Genomic DNA, 17015 nt, shown 5'->3' on the forward strand with positions numbered 1-17015 from the left:
ATGGCAGACACGACCTAAGTAGATCGTTACGCCAAGAGAGAGAGAGTGTAGTACGCATTTGGACGTTAGATTCCTGGTTCGATATATTTCTTCCTTTCGTCGTACACAATCGCCAAGTGCAGTTATTCGCGCTCGCTCTCGGGTGCATATCGTTGGCGCTATAGAGTTAACCACGTAAGCGATAAGTACCATCTCTAACCACACGTTCAAATTTGCCCTCCAACTTTCTCTAACCATCTGCCGGTGTTTGGACTTGATGTGCAGCGATACAACATGAACTGCAAATTGGTACAAATTAATATAATATATAATATCTATTCATACGCTTAAAGGAGGATAAGGATATTTCTGTCTTTGCGCAGCACTGTTGAAAAATTGTCGTTATCGTTCTCTCGGACCAATTTATGCTTGATTATATGCGCATTTTTGCACTTTGCTTTATATGCGGCCATCAGCCACATGTACACGCGCGGAATTACGCGTTTAACGTTAATTGGTAGTTATTGAATATAAATTACTAAATCATAACTTAATTCATGTTAATTGATGAAAGGAAATACACACAATAAAAAAACACATATCAGAAAGCGTTGTTTTGCGACTATCGATTATTGCTTATTAACCACGCTAATGAACTTTAAAAGCATCAATTATAAGTTTCTGCACAGAAAGGAAAGGAACGGTGAGCTAAAAACAAAAATATGAAGCAATTGCACATCTTATTGGTTATGCAATATAGGTTGGAATGAAGGTGATTCTATCGCACGCGGGTGACATTTATCTAAATGTGAGACAAAATGTGCTAGAAGTGAATGCACAAACCGCTTCAGCTACCTATTAAAGCTGCAACTTCAAAATGTTTACTCCATTTGATCATGATAAAAAGCATGGTACATTTTACAACAGCAAACAATTAACAGACCAAACAAAAAAAATACCACATAGTACAGAGTAACAAACAAAGACTACAAAATAATGGTTTCCACGGTTGGGGTAGTGTTAAGCCGAACATAAACGTTTTAGACCGTTAAACGTTGGAAGAAATCAAGGTGGTCAGCCTAAAAGCATCGCAAACGACATGAGTCTCAAGGGGGCTTTGTTCGCATCAGGTCTGCTCAAACATCTGATCTTATCGTGTCTATTTGTGTGATAAAGACTTTCTGTGCGCGCATATTACATTCGTGAAGTCCATTGAAATTTAAATGAAAAAAGCTCAACAATCTGCCTAAATCTTTCTGCAGAACACTCTCTCTTCCAAATGATTGCGTCCCTCAGGTCTGAAGTGACCGTCCATCATGTTTTAGCTTATATTAGTTTTAGATTCTATACATTATATTATGTTGTTCTGTGAATCCTTTTTACCTTCAAAATGCGTTTATGCATCACTGTGAAATAAAATATATTTGCATAAAGCTGTACTGTGGACCAAGCAGGCCAAATTGCAAATCGTGCGCGCGTTGAATCACGGGTTTGAAACGAAAAACACAACTCATTCCAGTTTGTTACCGGTGTACGATATCCAATAGCGAATATAAACCTGAGAGAAGCATCTACGGTGGCTGCCCCAAAATCATTCTAAAATGTCCTATATTCCTCCCAAAAACCCCCTTCTGCTCTGTGATTTTTTTTCTTCACAATTTCACCTACTGTCCCGTCTGTCTCTCTTGCTTTCTCACTTTTCTGTAGACACAGCAGTGTCTTGTAGTTTTGAGAGTATCTGTACCCAGAAAACTGTCGCCGAATGTATGTTGTTTAAGTTGTTTAGCACACTTTAAAATGTTTTCCGATGAATCGCCCTCTGACCATCTTCGTCGAATTCTCGTTTAGAGACCCACATTTTCTTGAATGTGTCGAGAGAGGCCAGAATTGATCCACCCATCCAGGTCGAATAGATACGTTCCTGTGGGGCAGCAATCTAAAAAAAAACACACACATTTAAAATTAATCGGATCATTTCATTTCACTAGCTTCAACAGATCACATTACCCTTATTTTCATATCCTTTGCCACGTGTTTCCTTATCTCGGACAGCAATCGATCGCCAAAACCTTTGAACAATGTCGATCCGCCCGATAACACAATGTTCTGATAAAGCATCTTTCGCAGATCCATGTCGGACTTTTGAATCGAGTATATTAACACCTCGTGTATGCCTTCGCACTCCTCCCCTAGCATATGAGGGCGGAATAGTACCTCCGGTGCACGATAGCACGCCGGTCCAATCTCGAGGACATTTCCGTCCGGTAGCACGTACTTGGTTTTCTCTGTATCGACCGTTTCCTCTTTAAGCGGATTCGTCGCTAACGAGCATACCTTTTCCTTGATCGAGCGCACTATCTCGAATTCGGCCGTCGTTCGGAAGCTGAAGCCTTCCTTGCGAATAAGCGTCTTTAGGTAACGGGTCACGTCCCGTCCCGCAATATCTACGCGCATGATGCTGTGCGGCATAGCGAAACCTTCGAATATGGGTACAGCATGTGTCACACCGTCACCCGAGTCCAGCACCACACCGGTGACGCGCCCAGTCGCGTACAGACTCAGCACGGCCTGCATCGACACAAACAATGCGGGTACGTTGAACGTTTCGAAAAAGATTTCGGCTGCCTTTTCTCGGTTCTTGCGCGGATTCAGCGGTGCTTCGGTAAGCAGAACCGGGTGCTCTTCGGCAAAGGTTGACAACTCATCCTTGCTGTAGATGTACGTCCAGATCTTTTCCATATCGTTCCAGTCCGTCACGATACCGTGCTCCATCGGGTAGCGGATGCTTAGCAGCCCCCGATAATCTTCCGCCTTTGGTCCCACGAACATGTCCCCTTCGAGTGCACCGGCCATCACGCGCACATGCTTGGGCCGACCCATGCTAGGGTGATACAGAAAAGCGAAACGTTACCATTGTCAGCAACCCTGCAGCTTTGTTAATCAAAGCAGACTATGAGCATGATGCTACACTTACTAGTTGGGAAAACGACACTTTGGTATGTGATCGCCAGCGAAACCGGCCTTAATCATTCCAGAACCCTGTAAAACAGAATTTTCATATTATTCAACTCGGAGAAAGGTGCACTCGAACAAACTATCGCAGAATGTATGCTGAACGTGTGAAACAAATTCGCCGAACGTTGGCCGCTCTTGTACCACCGAACCCAAATTTAACCGTTTTCGATCGTAACCGGATGGCGCAGGTGGATGAATTTTACTTGCAATGTCAGCAGCAGCGTGACTACTATCGGGATCGTACTGATTTACTGCAACAGTTGCCTGAATTCCGGCGTCCATTGAAACGAAGTTTTTCGCAATTAACGAACCCTACCGAGCACTGTCTCCGGCTGCATCGCTGTTCGACGGGTTATAGTTCCGATAAACAATATTAAGATTTCTTTAATGTGATCAATTTGGCAATTAAGCTGCTTTTCTCCGTCTTCATGGAGGAATAAAATCACCCATTTGGCAAACTTTGGTCTTCTGAGAGATTTCTAAAAAGAAGTTGTCAGGATTGCATTCCAGTGATGTCATTGTTTCCCATCGATGCGTTCATTGAATACATTTTGTCTGTTGCTGAACAAGGTGGATCGCGTAAAGGCTCCTTTTGCCGTTCCATCTGGGGCGTCTACATTCGTGGCCACATAGTACAGGCGGGGGGAGTTTACCACATTCCCTTCCCCGTACCACCATGCTCCTTCTTCAGCTTTGCTACTTACGTTGTCGATGACGACCGGTTGATTCACTATCACATCATAAGGCTCCATTGCGCTGCGAACTGTGGCTGTACTATGGACTTCCGGGACACCGAAACAACCGGAAGCAAAAACGGAACGAAATCTAAACCGAGAAGAACAACTCACAAAACGGTAATATAGATTCTTTTCTCTTTGCCAATCCGCGTTTCTGAAGGAAGGGGTGGCGAGAAAGACCGTTTTCCGTCGTTCTCTGATGACAGCACAGGTCACACCAACACGAACACACACACATTGACAGATACGTGGGCACAAACAAGCAAGCACACACACCCACTCGCCTCTGTTTTGACAGCAAATTTTCGCCCGAGACACCAGCTTTTCCCACTTCCAATTTACAGTGTACACGCCCGAGGTGCATACAGAGTCGTATCGCGGTTGCTGTGAGAAGAAAAACACGCAAGCTGCCAAACTGATGCTCTTTGTTTTGATTCCACAGATGCAGAAACCTCCGCAGTGCATTTTGCGTACAAATTGTACCACAGTCGTCTGGCGACAAATGAAATAATCGATTGTTTTTTTGCTGCTGCTGCTAGCTGAAATAGAAAGATCACGCAAACATAAAGTGGCGTGTGTGTATTCCGTTGGCAATAGGACAGTGGCAAACCGAAAATCACATCGCGTCAATCGTTTGACCTTCCTAAATTCGTTTACCTTTTTCCACTTTCGCGTTTCGGGTGTAATTAGATTATGACCGTGGCTGCGTCATAAATGTCTGCATTGGTTTCTTTATGTTTGCTAAAGATTGAATTAGTGGCCGACAGAAGTCGCAGCCAGTCGACGGTCATGTTGGGCTCCGCGGAATCCGGATCCGCTTGCGATGACGCAGCAACGGGCGGCAGCATAGTTGGCGATGGTAAGATGCATTTTAATTATAGCCAAATAGTTATACACTCAACTAACGTGGTAGTAGTGAGCGAGACCCGCATCTGCGAAACGATCCCCAAAAGTGCACCAGGGCCCAATAATTCTCGGTGTGTTTTGATCGATTACAGAAGCAGCTGGTGCGGTGTCGAACGAACACCCCAACAATCCGCGATTACAGCGAGAGATGCGGGGCCAACGGAAGCCGAAGAAAATAACCATCGAAAGCTATCGCAATCGGCTGCTGGATGGTGGATCAATCCCAACCGACGAGTATCGTGGCATCTTGCCAAAGAGCTCGCGCGAACAGACTCCAATGGATGAGGTGCCACCACCTTCGGCTACCGAGATACTCGGTGAGATAAACTTCTTTTCCGGTAATCCATTCGTCGAAGTAACCAAAGGAATCCTGCACCTTTTTAAGCGGAAGTAAGTATTACTGATGTTACGTAAAAAAACCACGATAATAGCTTACGTGCATGTGTATGCGTCTATTGCCACTAATTGCGACATTCTTCCTTTTATTTCACAGCGAACGGGCGGATATTTCAGAAGGTGGTGTATCTAAAACGATTTGCCTGATTGCCGTACCATCGTCTCTTAACTGCCATGATATACTCAACTTTATCGCTCCGTGCCAGAAAGAGATCCAACACGTGCGAATTCTTCGCGACGGTTCACCGAACCAATTTATGGTTCTACTCGAGTTCCGTTGCGTTGAAGGAGCAATTGAATTTTACAAAACCTTTAATGGTGCACCGTACAACAGCCTTGAACCGGACACCCTCTGCCATGCCGTTTGGGTGTCGAGCGTTGAGTGGGGTCTGGACGGTTGTTGCGTAACGCCGCAAGGCCACACCGAGCTACCGTCCTGTCCAGTGTGTCTCGAGCGTATGGACGAAAGTGTGGACGGTGTGTTAACGATCCTGTGCAACCATGTGTTCCATGCTGGGTGTTTGAACAAGTGGGGCGATTCCACGTGCCCCGTCTGTCGATGCGTACAAACGCCAGAACTTTCCGAACAGTCCGTCTGCATGGAGTGTGAAGGGACGGAAGCGTTATGGATTTGTCTCATATGCGGACACATCGGATGCGGCCGTTACCAAGGAGGTCACGCCGCGACACACTATCGTACGACTAACCATACGTACGCGCTGCAACTAGGTACGAACCGAGTGTGGGATTACGCGGGCGATAATTTCGTTCATCGATTGTTACAAAGCAAGTCGGATGGAAAGTTGGTTGCCACCCAGTCCCCTGGTGGAGATGATGGGGAGGAAAAGATCGATTCGATGCAGCTGGAATTCACTTACCTGCTTACATCGCAGCTCGATGCTCAGCGGGATTACTATGAGGAACGATTGTCCCGGCTCGAATCGATCGTCGGTGGCGAAAGACAGAAGCTACAGGAAGATAACGAGGTGGCGAAAAAAAAGACGACCGAGCTGGAGGTAAAATTGCACGCACTAACGAAAGAGAAAAACAGTTTAGAAAGGAAAATCACGCAATTAACATCAAAGTAAGCTATTGTGTAGGATAAAGCAAGACCTACTTGGATTGTTCAATGGTATCTATTTCTGTTTTGCAGGTTGAGCTCCGTTCTGAGTGAACTGGCCGAGGAGAAACAATTTGGCAAAACGTTACAAGCGAATCAAGTCACTTGGCAAACCAAGTTCGCCACCTTGGAGAAACAGTGCTCGGAGAAGGAACAAGAAATTATCGAGCTGAAGGAGCAAGTGCGTGATCTTATGTTCTATATGGAAGCACAGAATACGATTGCCGGTTCGGAGCTAAAAAGTGAACTAGTCGACGGCACAGTCGTGCTTCCGGCCGATGCTGTTGCGGCCGCTTCGTCTATTTCCTCCCATGGTGGACTCGCAATGGGTACCAGCGCTAATGGCGGTAAAGCCAAGCGTCGTCAAAGGAGAAAGTAAGAATCCATGCGGTGAGGCCAATGTCTGTTCAAATCATTACATCATATGCTGCGCACAGTTTTGTGAACTATTCGTTCGATACACGTCTTTAGATGTAAACGATGGAATTTTGGAATTGTGATAAATTTTCTTCGTCGGTTTTATTCCTTTCGCCAATTAATTATAGAAATACAGTAAAGCAGAAAGACTTGTGAAGAAAATGCCGGATAATATAGCTTTCTATGTTAAACGCCATGCCTGGTGTACTGTTTGTCTTCAAGTTGTATTTACACACGCCGTATGCACCAACATACACCACCATCGATCATTATCCATCGTTTGCTACCTTCACGAGCGTGTCGGCGTACTGAAATTCAGGACTGTTTTCATACTCGCACATGTCCAGCGCTACTTCGCAGCTTTCCTTTACTACGCGCTTGTCGTCCTGCAGATATTCGTTCAGCACACGTGTGCACTCCTCCGTTGCGATGGCACCGAGTGCTTCCGCACATTCATGCCGCACCATTTCGTTTTCGGCCGGATCGCGCAAATTTTCTATCAAAAATGGTATACTACACTCTTCCTGCAGCTGGCCCAACACAAACGCAACCTCATGCCGAAACAATGCACTTTTGCCCTTCAGTCCAGTGGCCAGTGCTAGGGTGGCTTCTTCCGTGCGCAGATTACGTAGCGCAAACATGGCGCGATAGCGATTGAAAAGCGTGTCTGATTCATCCATGAGGATTCGCCTTAACTCCTCAATGCTCTTGGAAGCGGCCGGTGGTGTGGGATCTACGGAGGCATACGGATTCGGATCGTCTTTCAGTGCTTGCTGTTGCGTTTGTTTCAACCATCGTACTCGTTCCAGTGCGATTTCGCATGTTTCCGCTACCTCCACAACAGGGTCCTTACTGAAGTTGACCAGCGTTTCCTCCACTGAGATGTCCCCGATGGCACCGAGTGCCTCAGCTGCCTCGTGCCTTACCATCGGTTCCTGTTGCATATCGGCAAGCACCTTCGTTAGCATAGGAATCGCTCTCACGTCCTGCATCTGTCCCAGACAGTAAGCCAGCTCGTGTTTAAGCAACGCCGACTCATCATCGAAACACCGGCCGATGGATTCGAGCGCGCTTTCGCCTCCAATATTTCGCAACGTGAACAATGCTCGAAAGCGTTCTTTTAGTGGACGCTCACGGTTGTTCAATACATCGCCGATGGCAATTAATTTACTTTCCTCTACTTGCGCCATTATTTCAACGTTTCTTGAAACACGATGTGGAGCTATTTCACCACAAAACCAGCACAATGCGTGTTCTTGGAATGTTTGGGGTATTACAAAACTGTCAAACTGAAATAGCTGACCGCGGTTTGTTTACAGTTGATACTGCTCATATCGTGCTGAAAGAATCGCGTGGAGGTCAGATTATTTCGCCGTTCCTGAAAACTGGTGATTTTCTGAACATTTTATTAAACTCTTAATTCATCTAAATATGAGACGGATTTTTGTGTCATTTTTGGGAGTTTCTTTCGGGGAGAGGAATTTTATTTCCATTTTTATTTCTTGTATTTTCGCCAGCACGACTCTTGTCATGTTGCTCTTCTGACGCACGATGACTAATAATTCACCGTTGGAAACGGTATCTAGTAAGCCGGCTTTGTAAGTGCCGCACTTTCCTGAATTGCCTGCAATTCCATCCGTGAAAAACGTGAGTTCCGTGTAGTTTTCCTGTTCAGCCTGTCTCGTGTCCCCAGTCAGTTGGTCGAAAATGTCTGATCCGCGCCTTCGTCAGCTAACCATCAAAACAGGTGTTGTGAAGCGATTGTCGAAAGAAAAAGTTGTGTACGAAAAGGAAGTCGTTACTCAGCAGAACCGCATCGACAAGCTGAAAGCGTCCGGTTCGGATGATCATGTGCTGCGCAAGCAGGAGGAAGTGTTGCAGGAATCTATGATGATGATTCCGGACTGCCAGAGACGGTAAGTGCTGGAAAAGGTGTTTATTTTTTACCACATAGCTCAGAGCGTCAAACTGATTGTTCCCATTTGCTTACTTTTTGTCCCTCAAACAGTTTGGCCAAAGCTCACGAGGAACTTTCGGAAATGATAAAAAACGAAGAGGAACTCAAGGAAACAGAACAGTATCAAGCAGCCGTGGTAGTGTTGGATGAAGCCAAAGCGAATCTACCACAAAAAATTACGGCGTAAAAGGGAAACGAGGGATTCCGGATTTAGTTTTAAGGCCTCTTTCTCACACGCACGCTTAGAATAAGAACCTTTAAGATTCACGCAGTATCTTTCCATTGTCATATTTAGTTTAACACATTGAACGTAAAAAGTTTGCACAAGCGCTATTCCAGATGGACACAACAAAGCCTCCGCCACCAATTGACGATTCCTTTCCCCATCCCGCACTGTTGGAGCAGCTTCGAGTGAACGATTTGCAAAGAGTGCAACAATTTTTATCTGCCTTAACTAACGGAAATGAACCAAAAGCCGATAGTAAAGTCCGTTCTGCAACCATTCCCCTTATCATTTCAACATATCGCGCGGAACTTGGTACAGCGCTTCATGTTTTGGAAAACTTAAAGCATTCAGCGCTGGTTCTGGATGATCTGTTGCTGAAGGAAGACGAATCCGAGCGGAGGTGGGGAGAAGAGCTAGACCGTGCGGACCAACTGAAGGACGTTCTGTTGAATGTTCTGGAACCGCTGGAAAACGTCCAGAGCAAGCAACACTTAATGCACAAGCTTACCACACGTCATAAAAAGCGTGCATGGCAAAAGCGGCGTACTAAACGTCTGCAGGATGATCGCAAAGCCGAACAAACAGCTCGAACGGAACGTTTAGCAGATGTAGCTACTTGGGAAGCGGAATGGAAGGATCGTCTACTTCAGGAACGAGTTGCGCGAGAAGAACTACAAGTGAAAACGCTCATTCTAACCGACGTACGCCGCAGAAAGGCTCGAGCCAAACGGGTGTTAAATCGTTTTGAGAAAGCCGTTCAACTGCAACGGCAAAGACAAAACGCCTCAAATATGCACTCACAGCCCGAGCAACGATTCGTAACCAAAATTGACGGTCTTGTAACAGAATGGAAAGGCAAACTGGGAGAATGTGTTAGGGAAGAGAAACGGTTGAAAGCGGAGTTAAACCGTCAGTCCACTGGAAATGTTAGTCGCCGTCGAGAGAATCGTTGGCGTAAGGTGTTGTTCGGAAGTGCTGCATTGGGTCGAACGTCTGGCAGTCGGTCTGAAGAAGATTGGTGGCAGGAGCTTATAAAAATGCGCCGTGCATGGGATAAATTTTCCTTACCATTAAATCCGGAACAGATCCAAAACCAGATGGAAATGCCCGTTGCAAGTAGTGTAGCCCATGCCACGTGGATTGTGCCACCGGATCAACCGCTCCCGGTATGGGATATGTATCAGGAGAAGAAAACAGCGAAACGATGAAACAACTGTTTTGAGTGCAAATAATAATGTTAAATTTATTAATTTACTAACGATGAATAATAAAGAAGTATTGCAAACTTGTTGACAAAATCAACGAAACTTATGGCAATATTTTGATCCAATTTGTGCAATTGAAAACATAATTGACGAGCAATGTTGGTGACAATATTGTGTAATGAATCTTTATTTCTTTATGGTACAGTTCTTACAGCTTATGTTGTATAACGTTCAAATTAATCATTAATATATGTACATACACGATCTTAGCCGTACGCGCACGCGGATCGCTCATCAAGGGGAGGAGGAATAATTTCATAATTTATATTACGTTGCTATTTACAATACGCGTGGGCTCTGTTGTTTGTTCCATCGTTACGAGTGTGATGATGTGTTCAGTTCATTCGCATTTTTGTTTGTAATTTACGCATCTAAACGTAAAGAAAAAATACAGTACTAGTGCTAAAAAAAGCTTCTGGCCTATTCTTTTTACAACTAACTTTACAATAATCAATGTTTTATGTTGGTAACATAATAAAAAGGGAATAAAATCAAAACCGGACGCTTTTGTGCAAATAACAAATTCTGATACAGTCGAATCCATTTCAGAACAAAAAGTTCCCCTAAACTAATACTCCTACCTAGCGGGTGATAAATATCGAATACGAAACATTATCTAGGTTATTACAATAAGGTCGAATTAACCCTGAATGGCAAACATCGAGCGTGTGTTCCTTCTCTTCTCCTAAGCCACTAGCAGGTTTCTAAACACTATCAGTTAACACAAAGCGCCACCACAGGTTACTGTCTTTTGAGTACAAAAAAGCACACGCATTCCTGTTCATATTATCCCACATTATACATTCGGCGTTTATACGACAATTCGCTCGTACACCTTACCACCGCAATGTTATGTGATTACCTATGTTTGTGAGATTGAGAATTGCGAGATGATATTCATCAATAAGTTACGTATTTCTAACACCTGCTGATCATTCATTGTCCAACGTAACTCTCCAATAACATACTCCCGCATTTGCGGGGTCTATCTGTTGTTGAAAGAGATCTTCTACACAATCGTTCGCTGAATTCCTGTACTTTATACGATTGGTTTTGCGGTATCATTATACCGATATTCAGTGGAATATGATACTAAAGTGATAGTTTTCTAACAGATCGGTTACGATGGAGCGTGTTTTAACAGAATCAGCACCAACACATTATGGAGAGCAACAGTCCAGAATTCAGTCAATGGTCAAACGATATATCATAACGAAAAGTAGATCGCCTCGGATATATAATTTAAACAATATTTTGAATCGAGTTTAAAACAACTCGTAAAGCATCCAAATTAGCAGTAAAGTATTTGGAATATTGTACAAATTCCTGAATCCTGAGTTTAACCAGTTGGTGCCCCCAGCTGTACAGTTTTAAAAATGACCATTGATTTGGGTCAGCTTCCTGTCCTGTAATGTGCATTCGTTATTTTTAAGCACGTTCACAAATGTTTGGTTCAGATTTTGCAATATTTACAAACCAACAATTTTTTTGTACTTCCATGCATTGTTTGTTAAAGAACAACAAATTACATAAAAAAGTATGGTAAGCAACGGGGAATGCTACTTTTGTGCATAGAAAAACTCAAAAGCTCAAATACAATTCATACACATACACTTAACAGCACAACAACTAATGACCCTTTCTCGCAGTTCCAAATAATTCCGAGTTTCCATCTTCCATTCACAATCCATTTCTTCCGTATTACACGTTTCCTTGTCCTCTATCCTATTGGGAGAATTTGGGGCCAAGTCAGCCAAGTGTTTGTGTCTAAGTGCACCACAGCGTTCTGGATTGAAATCTTTTTTTTGTGCTCTACTTTTCTTTTTCCCTTTCGTATGTTAAGCAACAGCGTCTGTTCTGGTATGGATAATTCTGGTCTAACCAACACGTCGTCGGTGCATAGTTCACCAAATTTAATATCGACTCGTCGATTAAAAACACAGCTAACGGAGATAACGATCGATAACGATTGAGAATTGATTCCACCGAAAACCATCACCGGAACATCTATAAGCAAACATATTGATCTACCTACAACTTTTCAAACTAATGCCATGGGTGGTGTAGTGCGGACACTTTCCGGTGATTAAAACACCGCCAAAAAAGAGAAAAGCTCGTACGGTATACAACATAGTAGCCGCTGGCCGGTTCATTGCTCCAAAATCACCGCCGGCTGTATACAGATAGTCGTATGAATGATGTATTCGCCCCGGCTGCGAAGTTTCTTACCGCCCTCTTGGCCCGTTGTCTATTGTCAGGACGTGGCGAAAAAATTCTGCAATCGCCGCACCGTCATAAGGTCCAACGCACAGAGATCGAAATCGAAGGTAGCGCTCGTAATTTCGTAACATCCGGTTGCCGCTATCATCTCCACCACTCGCTGCAGTTCCGAGTTGTCCTGAAGCGTCATTATTTTTTGCTGCAGATCCTTCAGCTCTAGCATGTAATCACCGGTGAGCGAGACGGCATTCGTCCCCACCATACCAGAACCACCGACACTCGTTCCACTTCCGCCGAGATTACTACTTGAGCTGGTACCATTATCATCCGGCGCAGAACCACCACCAGCTATCGATTGCTTGAAGTTGTTGTTATTGTTGTTATTGTTCAGTGGGTGATCCATTGTGTCCAGGACCGTGGCTTTACCAGCTGTCGCCGAACCGAGATGCGGATGTTCCTCCTTCTTTGGTATTTTAGTCGGTGGTTCCATTAAACTGTTGGACGATGCCGGAGGAGACGGTGGCGAGGGACTGCGCCGTTCCTTTGAAAACCCTGTGGTCGTCGTGGTTAGCTCAGCCACATTGTCTTTTGTTTTCTCTACATCTACGTCCTTATTTTTTCGCTTCCGTCTTTTAATCGGTTCTCCAACGTTGGAACTGCTGTCCTTCGTCTCGACCGGTGGAGTAGCGGCAGAACCAGTTGGTCCTCTAGAGCTTTTATCCTTTTTGCCTTTATGGTGATGGTATTTATCGCCAGATTCAGCCGTCCTACTACCTGACCCCGTTGTACCGGACGAAGTTGCCGACGGTGGTCTTTGTTGGTGGGACGAAGATGACCCACCACCGACCGGTAACAAGTCCGCGATACTGCTGTTCGACGCTTCCGAGTCTTTTTCGGTCGGCAAAGTTGACGGAGCGCGGCTATTATCGCCACCACCGTTACCTCCGGTGGTCACTGTATCCGATTCATTCGAATTCTCTTCACCACTGCCTGGTCCGGTCGCTGGTTCAACTGGTGTGCCTGATTTCATACCTTGCGAACCGGCAGCCTGCCGGGCACCAGTTGCGGTACCGGAGAAAAGATGGCCCGCGGACGATGACTTGTCCCGATCGTGTCCAGTTGATTTCGCTGACGAGTCATTGCCGGTGTTGTTGTGTGATTTGCTTTTTACCACACCGATACTATCACTTCCGCCACCAATACTTTCGCGTGTAGGTGTCAAATAGTTCGATCCCTTGCCCGAGGGATCAACCCCTCCGGTAGGTTTATCCTTGTCTTTTCTATCCTTTTTATCCTTTCCCACGGAAGATCGGTCCTTCTCTTTGTCCTTCGTTTTGTCTTTCTTTTTGTGTTTGTGCTTTCGTGCTTCATCCTTTTCCCGATCCTTGTCCAGCTTTTCTGATGCCTTAATAGAAGGCACCGTTGTTAAGGTACTTCCAGAAGGGTCCGGTTTCGAGATAGAATCGCCAACATTTTGATGGATTTTTTTATCCTTTGAATACCCGACACTGCTGGCAGCAGCGGAATTGGAAATGTTGGAAGATTCACGAGCGGATGCAGATGCTTTAGCAGTCGTCCCATCTTTGACAAGATCATGCGAAGCTGCAGTATTGTTGGAGCTAGTCTTATTTCCAGAATTAGAAGAAGAGGATGATTTCCCACTTCCTAGCGAGGGTGGTTCCCCTTTCGGTAAGCCAGGGCCCGAAGCGAAAGTCGTGTTTGCTTGCAGCTTCTGTTGCGTTTCACCGCTGCGATCCGCCTTTCGTTGGTTGGACGATTCGTTAGTACGTTCCTTATCCTTTTCATAGCTTTTCCTCTCCTTTTTGCTGCTCTTTTTCTCTTTCTCGCTAGCACTCCTTTTACTGTCTGAGCTTTTACTCCCGGATGGACCACCGGATCCGGCGGACACTCCACTACCTATATTAGGAACTGTAGAATTGCTACTGTTGTTGCTTACGCTATTATTGCTATTTGTGCTGCTAGTGCTGGACCGCTTTGGACTGGCTGTTACGGTTGGCCGCTTCATCGATACGGAGGAGGTCAGGGATTGTTGTGAGTTGCTGTTACTTCCTCCGCCGCTACTACCAGTACCGGAACTACTGTTCATCGCATTCTTATCTCTGCCACCTTTATCGCGCTCCTTCGAATGACTTTTGTCTTTCTTGTCCTTACTGTGCTTTTCCTCTGCCGGCCCACTGCCTCCCGCCACCGATAGCGATGCGGAGTTGGACGATTTTTTGCCTTCTTTGTTGGGACTCGAATGTTTGTGTTTCGAGGAGGATGATTTGTCTTTATCCTTCGCTGTAGAATTCGACGAAGCAGACATGGATGAGGACGTGGAAGAGTTGGGTAGCGTCGTCCTAGAGTCGGACGAAGGTTTCTGCCCGGACTGTCCTTTGCCACTAACGCTATTAACACCCACCGGTGATGTTTTGCTGGTAGACGATTGTTTCGGATCGGGTGATACTTTACTGTTGCCACTTCCGCCACCACCACCGCCACTTGATTTGTGAGAAAATGGTGATCCAAACAGGTCCGCAAACTGTCCCTTCGTATCATCGACCGAGGAGGATGTTTTTGATTTAGATTTTTTGTCCTGCGACGAACTGCTGCTTGACGACCGTTCCGTACCGGCGCTAGTGCCACCACTGTTGTGACTACTGCTGCCACGGTTGCTTTTGTAATCATTGCTGACGTTATTGCCGGAACTTCCGGTACTGCTTCCTGATATGAGTAATCCGCCACCCTTTAGCAACTTTCGCCGAAAATCGTCCGACGGATGATGAAACACGTACTCTTCGCGCTGATTTTTGGCTGGCGTTAGATCAAGATCATAGTTGTAAACTGTCTTTTTCGGGTCGTCGCGATTTTTGAAGTAAATTTCCACCGGGAGTATGAAACCGGCATAACCGGCCTCCTTCACCAAGTACGGAGGTTCTTTGAAAACTAAAAAAAAATACATTTAATCGTTTTTTTTGTTTTGCATCGGTTTCTTTGCGCTGCCTTACCTCGTTTCGGTTTCGGGAAGGATTCGTGCAGATTGAAGACCACCTTGTCAACGAAGTGGCTTATATCGTTCCCGTCCAAACCGCGAACAAATAACTCCCAATCGTGCGTGTAACCTTCCGCCGTTGGCCTACTTTTGACGGAGGCCACATGGCCAATTTCGAAACAGATCTTCACCGACATGGCCAAATAGTAGGCACCGTAGCCTCCAGCTTCCACGTGTCCACGGTTAAAAATAGCGAAAATAAATAAAATCGCTGTATATCGCGTGTTCCTGCAGGAAGAAAGATAAAAATTACTTTGTAAAAAACAAATAAACAAATAATGGAAGTACCATGTATTCTTGTGCCTACATATGCAGTTCCTTCCTTGCAAGGAAGGAAGAAACAGGGCACACTTAGCTTTCTAGTGGAAAAAATCAATATTCTCTCCTCACTGCAGCTGCATGTTGGGAAGCAAAGCAACCCAGGGCAAACGGGCAGTACCAATCCCAGGTATGATGCCTCTACAAATCCTGCGCTTTTCAGTGCGTTTGTGTGGTTGGGGCACCGGTCCAAATAGGTAAAAATGCATCAAAATGTTGCACACTTTGGTGGTATGAGTGGATATGATGTATTATTTAAATGATGCCCATGCATGCATGGATGGAAACCTTCATGTCTGCACTTACCAACGGGTATAAACATCAACAATGCCAGATTTATTTCAATCGAATGTTCGTGTTATTTACATAACATACCAGCTGGTTCCATTACTAACTTGTCCTACGGATTTTAACCTTTTTGGTATTGCTTTGCTCAACAAACAGCATTGCATATTGCTGTTAACACAGAACATACTTTCAACTAATTAAAAGTTCTCCAAAATCACACATTGTTACTGTTGCATTAGACATGTTTGGGCTTGCTGTAAGGGGTTGCTAGTAAATTGCTGTATTATGCTATCGCGATAAAGATTAGATTACCATATGTTAAACCGCAAAACAAACTTTATACTTGCCCATGTACAGTAAAACTCTAAATGCTTTCGCTACGATCTCAAGCAGCGAACAATTGTCCCGATTAGGAACACGGTCAACAGTATTTAGCTAAAAATCAGTATCCTAATGAGAATGCACATTAACAGCACTGTACCGTACAGGCATCGACAATTTTGGTTGGCGACATGATTGATTGTGCTACTTTGTTACAACTTGTTACGGAATACGTCGTATATAAGAAGTGATTAATGAACTAATATAAAAACACATTTTAGCTCACCTAAACACGATTTGAATGGCTTTTTGTGCCACTTCTGCTATTCCTTCCGTTGGCAAACGCTTTCGTCGTTTGTTTTGCTTACAATTGAATCTTCTTACATACACACCCCCGCAACGCACACAGCGACTATAGTATGATTATTTTTCACACTGAGTTCTCTTTATGCTTGCAGTTTTCCCTACGAAATTTCACTAGGATAGAAGGACAATCTGGAAACTGTAAACGGAAACAGTGCACTTCCAATAGTACGGCCACCGGTTCAGTACTTTCTTGCAATTCGGCTATATTTTACCCGATGCTGCCGATATCCTGCGCAAACGGACCGAAGTGGGGGAAAACACTTTGACACCAACTCGGACGCGCTACCGTGTTCCCGTGAAAACCTACGTTTTCACTTGGCATCGATCACCACACCTGAGCTCGAAGGAAGATGGTTAGATATAGGCACGCTGGCCACAAACTTCCTCCGGCGGAATCAACGAACCTTCGTGCACGTTTGTCTGCCGGATGTA

The 17015-nt window shown here is 44.9% G+C and overlaps 6 protein-coding genes across 7 annotated transcripts; 3 read left to right on the top strand and 3 right to left on the bottom strand.

Annotated features, from left to right (window-relative positions):
- Positions 1-66: 66 nt before the first annotated feature.
- LOC128299304 (actin-related protein 1) lies at positions 67-3931 on the bottom strand. Its single transcript, XM_053035223.1, has 4 exons — positions 3699-3931; positions 2954-3018; positions 1987-2860; positions 67-1915 (listed from the first exon to the last, which is right to left on the bottom strand). The coding sequence occupies exons 1-4, from the start codon at positions 3744-3746 to the stop codon at positions 1772-1774; spliced, it is 1131 nt and encodes a 376-aa protein (XP_052891183.1). The 5' UTR covers positions 3747-3931; the 3' UTR covers positions 67-1771.
- Positions 3932-4182: 251 nt separating this feature from the next.
- Positions 4183-7183, top strand: LOC128309104 (BRCA1-associated protein). Of its 2 annotated transcripts, none has more exons than XM_053045549.1 (4): positions 4183-4590; positions 4730-5027; positions 5131-6117; positions 6187-7183. In XM_053045549.1, exons 1-4 carry the CDS (start codon positions 4446-4448, stop codon positions 6530-6532), a joined length of 1776 nt encoding a protein of 591 aa, XP_052901509.1. In that variant the 5' UTR covers positions 4183-4445; the 3' UTR covers positions 6533-7183. The 2 variants fall into 2 exon arrangements, with proteins under 2 accessions (XP_052901509.1, XP_052901510.1); XM_053045550.1 differs by having other exon boundaries at positions 4183-4575; positions 4736-5027.
- LOC128309128 (deoxyhypusine hydroxylase) lies at positions 6646-7818 on the bottom strand. The gene has a single exon (XM_053045551.1). It carries the CDS (start codon positions 7758-7760, stop codon positions 6840-6842), a length of 921 nt encoding a protein of 306 aa, XP_052901511.1. The 5' UTR covers positions 7761-7818; the 3' UTR covers positions 6646-6839.
- A 332-nt stretch (positions 7819-8150) lies between these two features.
- LOC128309818 (tubulin-specific chaperone A) lies at positions 8151-8756 on the top strand. Its single transcript, XM_053046295.1, has 2 exons — positions 8151-8486; positions 8579-8756. The coding sequence occupies exons 1-2, from the start codon at positions 8278-8280 to the stop codon at positions 8712-8714; spliced, it is 345 nt and encodes a 114-aa protein (XP_052902255.1). The 5' UTR covers positions 8151-8277; the 3' UTR covers positions 8715-8756.
- Positions 8723-10254, top strand: LOC128309817 (uncharacterized). Its single transcript, XM_053046294.1, has one exon. The coding sequence runs from the start codon at positions 8867-8869 to the stop codon at positions 9959-9961; it is 1095 nt and encodes a 364-aa protein (XP_052902254.1). The 5' UTR covers positions 8723-8866; the 3' UTR covers positions 9962-10254.
- Positions 10255-11045: 791 nt separating this feature from the next.
- LOC128310089 (protein AF-9) lies at positions 11046-16609 on the bottom strand. Its single transcript, XM_053046639.1, has 3 exons — positions 16504-16609; positions 15247-15518; positions 11046-15184 (listed from the first exon to the last, which is right to left on the bottom strand). The coding sequence occupies exons 2-3, from the start codon at positions 15425-15427 to the stop codon at positions 12273-12275; spliced, it is 3093 nt and encodes a 1030-aa protein (XP_052902599.1). The 5' UTR covers positions 15428-15518; positions 16504-16609; the 3' UTR covers positions 11046-12272.
- Positions 16610-17015: the final 406 nt, after the last annotated feature.

The sequence above is a fragment of the Anopheles moucheti genome, chromosome 2 (genome assembly GCF_943734755.1).
Source record: "Anopheles moucheti chromosome 2, idAnoMoucSN_F20_07, whole genome shotgun sequence".
NCBI lineage: Eukaryota > Metazoa > Arthropoda > Insecta > Diptera > Culicidae > Anopheles > Anopheles moucheti.

Coding starts and splice junctions, on each gene's coding strand:
- LOC128299304 (XM_053035223.1), bottom strand. CDS start 3,746: ATGGAGCCTTATGATGTGATAGTGAATCAACCGGTCGTCATCGACAAC. Junction 3,019..3,698: donor AACCGGTCGTCATCGACAAC/GTAAGTAGCAAA, acceptor TCTGTTTTACAG/GGTTCTGGAATGATTAAGGC. Junction 1,916..1,986: donor CAAAGGATATGAAAATAAGG/GTAATGTGATCT, acceptor GTTTTTTTTTAG/ATTGCTGCCCCACAGGAACG.
- LOC128309104 (XM_053045549.1), top strand. CDS start 4,446: ATGTCTGCATTGGTTTCTTTATGTTTGCTAAAGATTGAATTAGTGGCC. Junction 5,028..5,130: donor CTGCACCTTTTTAAGCGGAA/GTAAGTATTACT, acceptor TTTATTTCACAG/CGAACGGGCGGATATTTCAG. Junction 6,118..6,186: donor ATCACGCAATTAACATCAAA/GTAAGCTATTGT, acceptor TCTGTTTTGCAG/GTTGAGCTCCGTTCTGAGTG.
- LOC128309128 (XM_053045551.1), bottom strand. CDS start 7,760: ATGGCGCAAGTAGAGGAAAGTAAATTAATTGCCATCGGCGATGTATTG.
- LOC128309818 (XM_053046295.1), top strand. CDS start 8,278: ATGTCTGATCCGCGCCTTCGTCAGCTAACCATCAAAACAGGTGTTGTG. Junction 8,487..8,578: donor ATTCCGGACTGCCAGAGACG/GTAAGTGCTGGA, acceptor TCCCTCAAACAG/TTTGGCCAAAGCTCACGAGG.
- LOC128309817 (XM_053046294.1), top strand. CDS start 8,867: ATGGACACAACAAAGCCTCCGCCACCAATTGACGATTCCTTTCCCCAT.
- LOC128310089 (XM_053046639.1), bottom strand. CDS start 15,427: ATGTCGGTGAAGATCTGTTTCGAAATTGGCCATGTGGCCTCCGTCAAA. Junction 15,185..15,246: donor CTTCCCGAAACCGAAACGAG/GTAAGGCAGCGC, acceptor ATTTTTTTTTAG/TTTTCAAAGAACCTCCGTAC.